The sequence below is a fragment of the Musa acuminata genome, chromosome BXJ3-2 (assembly GCF_036884655.1).
Source record: "Musa acuminata AAA Group cultivar baxijiao chromosome BXJ3-2, Cavendish_Baxijiao_AAA, whole genome shotgun sequence".
Taxonomy (NCBI): Eukaryota; Viridiplantae; Streptophyta; class Magnoliopsida; order Zingiberales; family Musaceae; genus Musa; species Musa acuminata.
In genome coordinates, this window is record NC_088350.1 from 29,489,929 (window position 1) to 29,503,243 (window position 13,315).

The window sequence follows — 13,315 nt, forward strand, 5'->3', positions numbered from 1 at the left end:
TACATGTTGCAAAACTCCCAGATATTATCTTATCAAGCTTTTTAACCCACTGCCCACTTCAATCATGATATCAAGTATGGTGAAGGATAAAAGCAGTCCATGGTGTCAATTACTTTAGACCAAATCTGGAAAGCTAGGCATCATCATGTTCTTGTCTCAGCTGAACTGCCACTGCCTGTTCAACATTCTCTCTTAAATCTGCTCTATCAAGAGAAATCTGACAATTAGTAGTACTATTAAGAGTGTTTGGTGGGATGCTGCTTGCAGCAGCTCTGGCACTCATCATGCTCTCAACTGCTGTTTCTCTCTTTCAACATGCTTTCCTGCATTTTGCAGCAGATATCTTTGCTGCTGCTTAATAACAAATTGGTAGATTATTTCCCCAATTATTTTTCTCTTTTCCTTTAGAATTTTCGATCTTATAACTTCTGCATTACAAGTCAGAAGAACTATGGGAGAACCTGTCATCCATTCTACAAAGTAGGGGATCATCAAATCTCAGTCACCAGCCATATTGCAAAGACACCAGAAAGGAGCCGCTGCCCAAACCTGAACTCTGTGCACCTCACCGCATGATGGTCAAAAAAGACCCATCGCGACCGTCCATTAGAATTCCTCCGACATCGCGGCCGTCCATGTTGTTGAACAGAAACGTAAATGATAAAGAGCATAATTTGATCGAATCAAATGGACGATTGAGATGACAAGAGAGGATGGAATGAACGGTGGTTGATGAACCCACTTTACGATCTAAAGACACGGCTTCTCCGAGATCTCCGCGACCGTAGGGAGGGGATGGGAGACGAAGAGCAGAAGGACAAACCTGCGGCCTCTCCTTCCGATCGAATCCCAGGAGGCCACAAGCCCCTTCTTCGATGCATCGTAAAACTGGGTAAAGGTCGCTCCTTTGATTCTTTATCTGCTTCTTGTTGAGGATTCAGATATGAGCCTTCTTCCATTTTTCTTTTTCTTTGAAGGTGGGGCTGCGATCACTTGCAAGAATGAGTTGGAGAGCATAAATGAGGAAATCTTGGAGTCAGTGTGTGTGCAGCTGAGGGAAGCAATGAACAAATCTGCAAACTCCTCTTCAGGAAATGTTGTTTCCATGGACTGGAGCAAACGGCTCGGGAAACCCCTCATTTCTGCGCCCGAAGAGTTCAGAAATTGTCGGAGCTTGGATTTGGATAGCAACTTTATTGTTGTTCATGGAGCAGGTTGGCTAGGATGGTCAAATTTCTTAGCTTTGTTTCTTCTTTCTTGATCTTTTATTCTTCAAGAACAGTTCGGTTATGAATGCCAAAAGCCCGAACAGCAACTTGCTGGCAAGGGGTTTCAATTTCTCTTCATAAAGGAATGGTTTCCTGATCGGAAATTTGAAGCCTGTTGTTGCCAGAGAAGTGTTTGACTGTTGGTAGAGTGTTTCAGAAGTAGAGTAATCTTTTTCTGCATGACATATTTTCTTTCTCATAATGAAGATAACTTCTTTTAACTATCTGGTTTAGTCATTACCTGCTATTTGCTTTTAAAGATTAATGTCAACTTGGTGAAGCTTTGTAGAGCAAGAAAATATTATTTATACTCCCTGTTCCTTGATGTAGTGGCAATAATTTTGAGTGACCTAGGCTGGTAGGATCACCAAATATATCTCCCTTTTCATAATTTCTGTTCCCACATACCCTGAATATCTTTAGAGTTTGTTCTGTGAAATGGACTTGATTTTCAAAAATAATGGATCAAGACTATAATTGTTACCCAGAAAATTCATTTATTTTGCATAAAAAGATCCACCAGAAGCATTAAGTGAAATGGGTAGCTTTCCATGGACAGGAGTAAAACTAGTTTTAATACTGTTTTGTCAATGTATATATAGCTGGTGCTAAGATAGTACTTCAAATATTTTTTACCTGTGTTTTCCAAGATTGATTCTTTGTGTATATTATTTAACTTTTTTTCTCTTTCTTAGGGTCTTTTGGACATTTTCAAGCAAGTTCATCTGGAGTACATAAAGGAGGATTGAATCTTCCTCTCGTCAAGGCTGGTTTTGTGGCTACTCGAATCTCAGTAAGATAGATCCACTGAATTAACTTTCTTTGTTAAGTAAACTGAGACCTGCTACATGTACGTTTCTATCTAGACTGTGAATGTACATTTAATGTCTTTAGTTTTGTTTATCATTTTCTAAAACTGCACAGTGGTCTTGATTGCCTATTCTTAGTGGTTTTCCAAATAATGAATCTTGCTTTGATCTGGAATTATTTTGAATCTTCAATAACCTGAAGAAAGTCATGATGTTCTTATCCATCGGTCATTTACTCCTCTCCTGGTTGGTATAGAACATATACATTTGAGGGAGATGCTTTGATGTCAAACATTGCTGTTTATTTGAAGAAATTTAACGTGACATGCTTTGTCCATTGAAACCCATTATCGTGATCATCCTAGAAGTTTTGCATCAAATATGGATGTCGATTATATAAAAACCTTGAGGTGATAGGCTGCATGTGGAAAACTCCTTTGACCAGAAGTCAACTTTCTTCTTCCAGCTTTCTGTTGTGTTATCCCTTTTAGAAATGAGAAATGTTTTGTCTAGCATTGATAAAAAACCTTATAGATTTACATATGTTAAACTTCAACTCTCAAAAGCTGATGCAACTGATCGTAGAACTTTGTTGTTGTAATACATGACAGGTGCTTTCTTCTATTGAATTTTGACTTGTCGAGAGCCTCTTGTTACATCTTTAAGTCAACCATGTGTTTCTCAGATATTCTTTGGTTACACCTTATACATCATTGTTGCATATTTTTGTTATGCCTTCATAACTTGATATTATTTTCACTGTTTCTGTAATTCAGGTGACATCACTTAACCTGGAAATTGTGAGAGCTCTTGCCAGAGGTATGCATTTTGTTCTGAAGGTTAAGTATCACGTGAGGCCCTCTACCATTATTGGTTTGATGTTAGTTGGTATATAAATGTTTTATCCATCTTGACATTTTCAACTTTAATGTTGTTGTTGTTGTATGATATTTTCAACTTTTATATTGCTCCTGCATCATTGTTCTTTATCTCCTTCTCCTGCCAGTATCTACCATTTGCCGGATGCTTCTGCCTGGATGCCAACTCAGTAACGATAAAACAGTATCATCAATCATCACTCTGTTTGCTAATTAATTCAGTCTTATGCCAAAGTCGAAATGTTTACGCCATATGTTTTTAAATAAAGAATCTTGTTGTGCACACCACTTCACATCCTATGAAGCACGAGTGGTTGATACTTGATAGGAGATTGGGACTATACAGTTAGGATTATATTACGACCCGAGTAATCGATTTGGATGCAGATGCAAATATGGCATGATGAAGGTGCACCAATATGTCAATTCTTGAAAAATAGAATTTAATATAGTGTAGATTCAATGATGAAGCAATAAATGTAATATTATATGTGACAAAACTTGTTATATAAAGTGTTAGGATCTTAGTTATATATTGATGAATAATAAAATATTTAACTAGCATTTCAAACTTATCTGTCATAAAATAATGTTTTTTTGGTTACATAATTCTCAAAAGAGTGTACGAGTATAACAAGAACTTATGACAGATGAAATTATAATAATTATTACATACTTTCAGGAACTGATACTCCATGCAAACAACACAAAACAATTATGTATACATCTCATCCATGATCAAAAAATTCACATTCAAGAACAAGTTCTAGAAAGTATCCACAAAGTTTCCTTATGCTTATTGAAATATATTATCTTTTACTAATTACGTAAAATATGGTTACCTTGATGTAGCATTCAACACATTTGTGAAATATGCTAAGATTATCTGTATGACATGTACCAATTATGGTTACATTGAGCAACGTTAATCATCCATGTCTCACGGATCACGTCTCAGCATACTATGAACCTTAGCCTTTGCTTAGGAGAGTATGAATTCATTTGCAGGTCAGTGCAAATGATTCTATTTACATGGCCAGAGATCCCAAATATAGATTTTCTAGATGATTTTTTTTATTTTTTACAAAACGTAAGTTAGTTACATTTCTTGCGTGACTTTTGAATTCTTATGCAGGAATTACATAGATGACAAATCCTGATGATACATTGATCTCCTTGCAGAAGGGATACCATCTGTTGGAATGTCACCATTTGCTTGTGGATGGTCAACTCATGGAAGAAATGTTAGACTCTTAAACCCGGTGGTTATGCAATTTATATTTTAGTTTTAAGGGTTCAGAGAACAATATGCACAGGACAAACTCATTTTACTATTCTTATATAAATGTTATCATTTCTCTCTAAGGTAATCACTATCCGTCTCTATTGCTCTCATTAATACTCTTTTTTGAGATTTTTTGTTATAAAGGGAGCTTAATTACAAGTTGCATACAAGGTTCACAGCTAACTAAAGCTGTGGCTTTTTTCAGGTCGCATCAGCTGATGTTTCTCATGTCATCAGCGCACTCCATTCTGGTTTTGTCCCTGTAAGTCGTAAACATTCAATCTCTGTTGCGGTACTTCTGTAGTTTGGATCTGGAATCTGAAACAAGAGGGGAAACATAAGTTTGTCTTTAAGGAAAGAATAGAACACTTTGCTTGTTGTAGGAGACAGAAATGGTCATATTAAGTAATTAGCATATTCAAAGTGATTGGTATTACAAAAGATAAGGGAGATGAGGGAGTTATTTCTGCAAGCTGCATGCATACAGTAATTAAATCTTATTCATTAATTAGTAGTTCCTTAAGTGGTAAGAAATGCATAGTAGCTTGATAGAGGGTACAAATTAATTTATTCTCTCATTTTCTTTATATTCATTCACACTATAAATTAAAGAATTTAACAGCACCAGGCTAGTGGCATTAAGACGTCATCTCTTGCAGGTTTTACATGGAGATGCTGTAGTGGATGACTTACAGGTTGGTTCAACAGTAACTTTAAGTTTTCTTGAACTTAAAATTTTGTATCCTTATCAGTGAAAAGCTATTAGTTTGCACATTTTTTGATCTGGTACTGACTATGGGGCTAAATTGATCAGGATTGCACCATATTGAGTGGGGATGTGATCATACGTCATCTTTCACAGCTACTAATGCCCAACTATGTTGTATTTCTTGTATCCACAAATGCATCTATTTTGAAAAGTTTGTGTATTGTTTACTAAGCTAAAGTATTTCAAAAGTTCTTTCTTTAAATACTGCAACACCTGCAATGTGTTTTTTTAGCCCAGATGAGCACTCTTGTAGGGTTTAAATTTCAAACTATTGTGACTTGCTTTCCTACTATTTAACATGAAGACAGATGTTCTAGGAGTTTATGATCGGCCACCAACAGACCCACATGCCATTCTTCTCAGAAAAATCGGTAAGCATTCATTTATTGCATGTGTTATTTTGGTTAGCTATAACTAAGGACAAGTTTGAAAAAGAGAATGATAACGCAAACCGTGGGGCTGTAAGTCGAAAGGCATGGAGTTAATTGTTTCTTGAAAAATCCAGGTTTTTGACACAATCTTTTCTTTTTTAGTTCATTATTCTGGTAGCCCTAGTTTCCTACTTTCACTTGCTATAAATTCAAATAAATTTCAGTTGTATGATATTCCTGCTGAGCTAACATATTCATAACAGCTGTAGATGAGGATGAAAATTGGATGATTGTCAAGCCCAAACTACAGCATGAGAAAATGGGAGGTATTTGATGACTGCTGAATGCACAAATAATTTATCTAGGAAAGAAATGTGTAATGTATGACAGTGTCATGGACCTCAACACATGGAGAAATCAATCATTATATTCTGCTGCTGCCTTCAGTAAATAGATGTAGCATGTGTGATAGTTCTGAACTCAAAAGCAACTCCTTATTACATGCAGTTGAGATTACAGTGGCAGCCCATGATACAACCGGGGGGATGAAGACCAAAATATCTGAAGCTGCAATGATCGCAAAGCTAGGAATTAACGTCTACATCACCAAGGTAATAATCATTCAGTGCTAAAAGTAACTTCAAATTGCTGGTGTCTGACCAATCTTAAGCATCTCCTTGGGTTTGTAGGCTGGAACACCACACTCTTTAAGAGCTCTTAGGGGAGAAGTTGATGATGCTCCAGATGATTGGCTTGGGACTGTCATCTGCTCCTCCAAGAACAGTATCTTTCAGAACACCGGTGGCCAAGTATGATACCTGTAATCTTGATTGCTATCAGCCCTTTAGTGTGCCCTAGTTTCGCCTTTGTTTTCATCCCCGGTAGTGCAATATCACTTTGCTTTGTGATCACTAGTTCTTGGATACAGCAAAGCTTTATTACAATTTTGTTGCAATAATAAAAAGACAACTTGTATGCATGCAGAGGCCATTTTTAAATGCATTTTTTTCTTGAGGCTAAGGATACCATGACATTGTTGCATCTTAAGATCATCTTCCGTAATATTGCTCTCACCTAATGATAGGGGAAGATAATACATAGCAGGCTGTTGACATTCTGACTCACACGTCAGGTGGGTCCCAGTCCGCCAAGCGGGTGATATATCAGGGAAAGAAAGTGAAAAGTCAATGGACGTAGTTGAAATCTCATGATTTTTGGATTCGACGATTTTATGATCGAGAGATACGCATAATGACCATTTTTTTATTCTCATGATCACTTATCGTATTATTAAATATCCTAACTAATAAGTTAGGATTATCTTCCAACTTACACCTCTCCGAGATCAGTCGTTGACTTAAGCATCAAATAGATAGATTTTATCAGACATGCTCTTGATATAATTTTTATGATCTTAATTTGTTGATTTTATCGGACATGCTCTTGATATAATTTTTAAGATCTTGATTTGTTTTTTATAGTTCCGAAAAGGGTTCGGTTGCGAACAACGAGGCCTTGCTCCCCTACTAGAGCTTTGATAAGTATATTTAGAGAAATTAAGATTTTATAAGTCATCTTTTATCTTCAAAGATACCTTTTAATATTCATCGTAAAAAATTAAAATCGTGTGGATTCATTCAAAATATTAATATTCGTCGTAAAAAAATAAAATCGTGTGGATCCATCCAAAACGGATAATTCTTCGTGCCCATATGCTCGTATTGATGATGTTAATAATTAATATTTTAAACATATATATATAATTATATATATTTTTAGTTCATAAAAAAAATGATTCGGACTTCTCCCCTTTAAAATGATTTGAATCTACCTACCTCAAAACATAAAATTACCCTAATGTGAAGGTCTATCCTTTTAATTTTAATCCGACATGGTGATCTTATTCCCAAATAAACAAGTTAATGCACAAAAATCCACAAGCTAAAAAAACTCGCAAAATGTAGTATGCAATTCATTAGGGAAAACAAAGCGATTAGGGTTCCACAGTTATCCTTTTTTTCCTCACATTAAACTGCATTCTGTATAAAGCCTAGCACAGATGTAGTAATAATGCATGTGCGGACACAACACATTGACTTTATCGCTCCCACAAACATTTCTGTGTAGTGGACTAACACCATACCATCTCATGCCTGCCGCATGGTTATCCTCCGGATCAACCAAATCAGGTGGTCGCTCGATTCCGCAAAATCCCCGATCAGTAGGGTTTCATATCATCATCTCTTCCCTGCCTTGCTTGCTTCCTAAGGATTAAGTCGCCCAGCTCGGTCCGTCTTCTCTCTAGCTGTTGACTGCGCAAGCTGGTGCGTATACTTGTCCTATTTCACACTGTTCATGGCTTTTGGTGTCGGTAGAAGCCCTGACGTTTAAAGTTCTATTTATTGGTTTCTCTTTCTCTCTCTCTCGTTTTTCTTCCCGAATCATTTGGTCATATTAGAAGATTATAAACATAAAGGTATAAAGATTGAATTTTTCGTTGGACGAAACATTTGCCAGCTGCCAGAGCAAGCTAATCTGAATAATAAAGGAGTTTTTGCCTCTTTCATACCATATGCTTTGGGTGAGAGCTCAAGGGGATTGCTTTAACTGTGTCTCTTATCAAGTTTATGAGATATGTTGCTTGAGTTTCTTTGGGTTCTGATCAAGTTTATGATCAATTTAAACGTTGCCTATCAGTTAATATTAGAAGTTACATAGACGAATGGTGTATTCCTGTATCATTCTTTGGGATTTGGTACTTCATTCTCATTCTGAGTGTAAAGGCTAATTAAGAAGGCGAATACTGTTTTTGATGGCGTCTAAATGTACCGTAGTGGTCATTTTGAGTTGCCATATTTACATTCTTAATAGCAACATTAGCAGTTTGTTCTTCAGCTGAAAATCAAGTTTTATTTTAATTTGGTTTTTAAAGGTAAACTTGTGCCATTTTGTTTTGAAATGGATTTAAAAAACTTGAAATTATGGCAGCTTGCTTGAGGAGCAGAGTTTAAAAGTGGTTGAACTCTGTCAAGCACTGGTTAAAAAGCCACCCAAATGATGCCAGGTGTTTGCATAAGCAGCAGCTTGGCAGCCTCTGCAAATGGAGGGAGTTGTGGGGCTGTTACCATGGTTAACAGTGATGTACGACTTCTTTGTAAGATCCCTATGAACTCTGTGATCATTGGGCCATCTCTACGGCGCCAGGAACTGCTGAGGTTACACCCCACCAGCTCGAGTAGAACAAGAAGAATGAGTTCCCGGGTTAGAGCTACATGGCCATTCAGGAGCAATGGCAAAGAGATGGATGTCAATATAGAGCGCAGTGAGGCTGCGAACGAGGACATCTTGATTTTCTTTTTTCAGTTGGACTTGGAGACTCGAATCCAGGTAATATTTTCTTGTTACTATACTTATTTCAGTACACTCACTTTCATATTTTGAAGTAGTTTGGCATATCTGGATGTTTAATTAGAGGTGGGGTTGTCTGTTATATTTAATGAAACTAAACAGATATTTTATTCTCTAATGAAATATGAAACATACATTGATTTGTCATTTGAGAGGGCAAACCTCAGTATTATCATAAAATTGCTTCTTTGCAATCTAGTTGACTAGGTTTCAAGCCATGGAGATAGCCTTTCTGCTTGTGGAGTAAGACTGCGTATGTTGACCCTTTCTAGACCCTTCATTGGTGGGAGCTCATGCATTAGTTACCCTTTTAATACATTTATTTGTCACTTGGACTGTACCTTGCATTTCCTGAACTATTTCGTTTTCAAATCATATGCATCTTTATCTGCTTCATTTTTATACCAACTTGTCTAAAAACTATGCTCTGAGATTCTTTTCTGTTTATTGTCATTGCAGTATGCTTTAAACATGGAACAATATGAAGCTGCTCAACAGTTAAGGAACAAACTTGATGAGGTAGATAACTAAATGGAGGTTTTAAATACAGTAATCTGGTCTAACATGCTGATGTCCTACTCCTCTTGGTAGGTTGAAGCAGAAATTATTAAGCAACGGGAAGCTAAAAGGGGTTCAACAAAGAGTGAAGCTCAGGACAAGGCCATAAATCTATTACGACTCCGGTGAGTTTGTTATGATTTTTCCATCAAGATTGATATCAATCATCATGCATTCTTTTGCACATCCAAGCTAAATATATTATTTTAATAGGAACCTCTTATTTGATTCTGTACGTAAAAAGTTTTTATCTGCTGCACCATTTTAGATATTTTCTTTGTTAGCCATAGCTGGTGCAGTGCCTTGCCTTTTACCCATTTTGTTTCTATCATTCAGTGCTGACATGCAGAAAGCTATAGAGGATGAAAACTATGCTGTTGCTGCTGAGTTGCGTGATGAAATATCCAAACTTGAGGTACAAAGGAGCCTGCTGCTTGTTCTTCCTTGATGTCTATTTCTTGATTCTCTTCTTTATGTAGCACGTTCACTATCTATGTCTTGTCATATTCTCATGTGTTCTGTTATTGGTGGCCTCTTGTCTGCAGACTGAGATTCTAGCTGCATCAGCAAAAGCTCTTGCTTATGAGAACATCCAATATGCATTTCGTCTTGGGCAGAGAGTACGACATAAAAAGTTTGGTTAGTTTCTGTTCTCTCACCAGCTTTTCTGTTTTATATGGCACATGTACATGGTTTTCTTTTCTGAAGTTTCTAGTTTTTTTTATGGAAGGTTCGGATACTGAAATTCAATACATGAGTGTGCATATTTTTTTGGCAAAGTTTAAGGCTCCTTCATCAAAAATCATGTGAAGCCAAGCATTATGAAGCTTGTTCCTGGTGAAGCTAGTTTATTACTTGATTGAGCATGGATAAGCTTCTAGTGAGTTGATTCTTTCTAAGGAAATTTTACGTGGGAAGCAATGTTTTGTGTCTGAACATTGACCATATGAAGAGAATCATCCCAAGTCCTCTACTTGTTTCCCAGTTTTACAACCAGCCAACAGGGTCTGAAATGTCTAAACTTATTCAACCATCAGTTTCTCGGTTTTGCTTCTAGATAATAGTCCTAATTAAAAAACTTTTAGCATTTCATGCCCTTCCTACCAAACAATGTATGTGATATGAATTTATATTTTGACTTAATCCATTATCTAATGAAATTTCTATTCAACCTGTAGTTTGGTAGAGATTTTTCATAGTTCAGAATTCAGATGATGTCCATGTACCATACGATGCAGAACATCTTAGCGAGCTTGATCTCTATAAGGTCAGAAATGGAACAAATGTGTTTGGTTTGTGCATGATGTTCGGCAATAGCATAGGTGCATGTCACACAATTGACTTATTTCAGATAATATTATGATTTTTAAACACAGGTATTGTAGTTTGAAGTGCTTTGTTCCATAACATCACAGTTGCTTCATGTCTTGTTAGTTCAATAGGAACTACATTTTCCCATATCCTGAATGATTATTGTTCAACATAATCATCACAGGTTATCGAGCTGTAATTTGTGGCATGGATCCTGTATGCTGTGAATCAAGTTCATGGATGGAGATTGCACATGTTGATAAGTTGCTTCAAGGGCGAAATCAACCATTTTATCAGGTTAAACATATTTAAGAGAAAACCTTGTTAATTATTCTTAGGAATATCTTCAGTTTCCAGCATGAAGCGGAGTCTAGTAGTTCCGCATTGGATATTCAAACTTATCACTTAACTGTCCGGATACAAGATAACATCACTTGTACCTGAAGATTACCTTTTTCATGACTGGTTTCATCACTTGTATCTTTCAAAGTCTTCCCATGAGTCAAAATCTACGATGGCATCTAGGGATAAATCTATCTTGGTAATGCAATCAGATGATGCACATCAATTTGCCTTTGGAAGTGTGGCTCTAATGTATTTTAGACCATTGATTTCTTGATATTCCTTTTGATGTGGCTTTTTTCATTATACAGGTATTGGTTGATGTGCGTGCAGATCCCAATCTTCTAGTCGCATATGGTAAAAGCTTCCTTCTTTAATTCTTAAATTCTCCTATGTGGATCCAGTCTAGCCTACATTCTTTATCAGGCATGGTATTATGTTCAGTTCATCTTGTAACTTCTGAAACTCACTGGACGGGTTTGTGCATGTTAGAAATTGCTTGAGCGTAAGAAAGCAATCCTTGGCTTTATGTCTTTTAAGAAAGCACTAAGGGCTTGTGACAAAAAGACCAAGGTCAGGAGTTGTAGTTAATGAGCCTATACCCTTTGCTTCAACAATCAATTTGCTACTATAAGTGGATTGTCTATGACCAAGTTACGTGCAGCCATTCTTCGAAACAAATCTATGGTACTCAAGATCCGAGCTCTTGCCAGATTTCATTATATGTTATGGACATGTAGTCACAATTAGCTTTCAGTTTTTTCTAAGATCATGAGAGAGAGAGAGAGAGAGAGAGAGAGAGATTTTCCATCATCTTTTCCTACGTGAGCATAATAGGTTTTTTTCACATGTGGTTGCATTGAGGACTATGTTGATGATAGATAGTTTGTTCCATAAGTCTTCACAAAGTGGTGAATGTCTAGCAAATTAGTCATTTCTCTCTTCTGGGAGCCCATTTTCTACTGATATATTCTTCAATTGTGGAAGATAAAATCTTGACAGTACCTAAATGTGTTTCAATTATCATCAAGAATTTTCAAATTTTCTAAGGTTTGTAAAGAAAGATACATTTTTTTTCGCATTTTTATGAAAAGAAACCTACTTTAAGTGGATTGTCTATGCCCATGTTTGGTCCTTGTTATGCGCAGCCATTCTTTCAAACAAATCTATGGTTGTCAAGTACTGAGCTCTTGCCAAATTTCATTATATGTTATGGACATGTCAGAATTAGCTTTCAGTTTTTTCTAAGATCATGAGAGAGAGAGAGAGAGAGAGAGAGAGAGAGAGAGAGAGAGAGAGATAATTTCCACCTTCACATGCGGACACATTGAGGACTATGTTGATGATAGATGGTTTGTTCTATAGTTTTCACAAAGTGGTGTTTGTCTAGCAAATTAGTATATTGTCTCTCTTCTGGGAGCCCATCTTCTACTGATATATCCATGTATTTCAATCATGGAGGAGAAAATCTTGAAAGTACCTAAATGTGTTACTTTTCTCACCGGAGAATTTACAATTTTTCTAAGGTTTGTAAAGAAAGTTGTTTTTTTGACATTTTTTATGAGAAGAAACCTCATCACTACTGCAATTATCTTGATTAAGGCGTTCTTAATATTCTTGTCACTGTTACACTATAACTATTTTCAATGGCTTCTCACTGTAAATTCATTATGGATGAATGCTGCAGTTGCAGAAGAGAATCTTTTAGCCAATGAACAACCAGACATGGTCAGTGGAAGCACCTTAGTGAGTAGCAATGAAATTCCTGTTAGCCTTGTGGTTTACTTATATTTGCACTATTGACTTGCAGGACAGGTTTGATCATCCTTATGCTTCCTTCCTGTTCTATGGGATGGACACCGCAGGTGACTTCATCCCGATAAAGCAACTCCGTGAGAAATACAATAAGCCGCGCCATGAAGTTCCGGTGGACACGAGTGATGAGGATGCCGGCGGCAATCTTTGAGCAATGTTGCTGGGTTGTTGGGTTGCAGCCTATCATACAGGTTATCATCTGGCTATATGGTGGAATTCTACCTTCATCCATGACCAATACTTTGATGTGGCTAGTGTTGTTCAGCTTCATCTTCCTCCTTCCACCAATACTAGAAGCTGTGCTTGGAAAAGTAAAAGAAAGGATGGATAGTCAGAGAGTTGTGTAGATATGTGCTAATAGAAGCATTGAAATCATAATAGAAGCATTGAAATCATAAAAATTACTCCTATTAGGTTTGCAAAGTTGCTGTTGCAGACTCTTGATGACTTCACTTGGTGTTTCATACCTTTTTTTTTTTCTCTCTTTTTAATCTATAGATA

The 13,315-nt window shown here is 36.6% G+C and overlaps 2 protein-coding genes across 3 annotated transcripts; both read left to right on the forward strand.

The window, feature by feature from the left end:
* The first annotated feature begins 737 nt into the window (after positions 1-737).
* On the forward strand, positions 738-6,359 carry LOC103975627 (isopentenyl phosphate kinase). The gene is made up of 12 exons (XM_009390640.3): positions 738-892; positions 978-1,214; positions 1,964-2,061; positions 2,854-2,896; positions 4,138-4,199; positions 4,446-4,502; positions 4,900-4,935; positions 5,055-5,132; positions 5,314-5,380; positions 5,644-5,706; positions 5,888-5,991; positions 6,070-6,359. Exons 1-12 carry the CDS (start codon positions 796-798, stop codon positions 6,193-6,195), a joined length of 1,068 nt encoding a protein of 355 aa, XP_009388915.2. The 5' UTR covers positions 738-795; the 3' UTR covers positions 6,196-6,359.
* Positions 6,360-7,545: 1,186 nt separating this feature from the next.
* LOC103975625 (clp protease adapter protein ClpF, chloroplastic) lies at positions 7,546-13,266 on the forward strand. Of its 2 annotated transcripts, XM_009390639.3 has the most exons (10): positions 7,546-7,704; positions 8,369-8,767; positions 9,248-9,307; positions 9,380-9,471; positions 9,683-9,761; positions 9,892-9,985; positions 10,842-10,954; positions 11,311-11,356; positions 12,687-12,727; positions 12,810-13,266. In XM_009390639.3, exons 2-10 carry the CDS (start codon positions 8,435-8,437, stop codon positions 12,963-12,965), a joined length of 1,014 nt encoding a protein of 337 aa, XP_009388914.1. In that variant the 5' UTR covers positions 7,546-7,704; positions 8,369-8,434; the 3' UTR covers positions 12,966-13,266. The 2 variants fall into 2 exon arrangements, with proteins under 2 accessions (XP_009388914.1, XP_018677969.1); XM_018822424.2 differs by lacking the exon at positions 12,687-12,727 and having other exon boundaries at positions 12,810-12,953.
* The last annotated feature ends 49 nt before the right edge of the window (positions 13,267-13,315 follow it).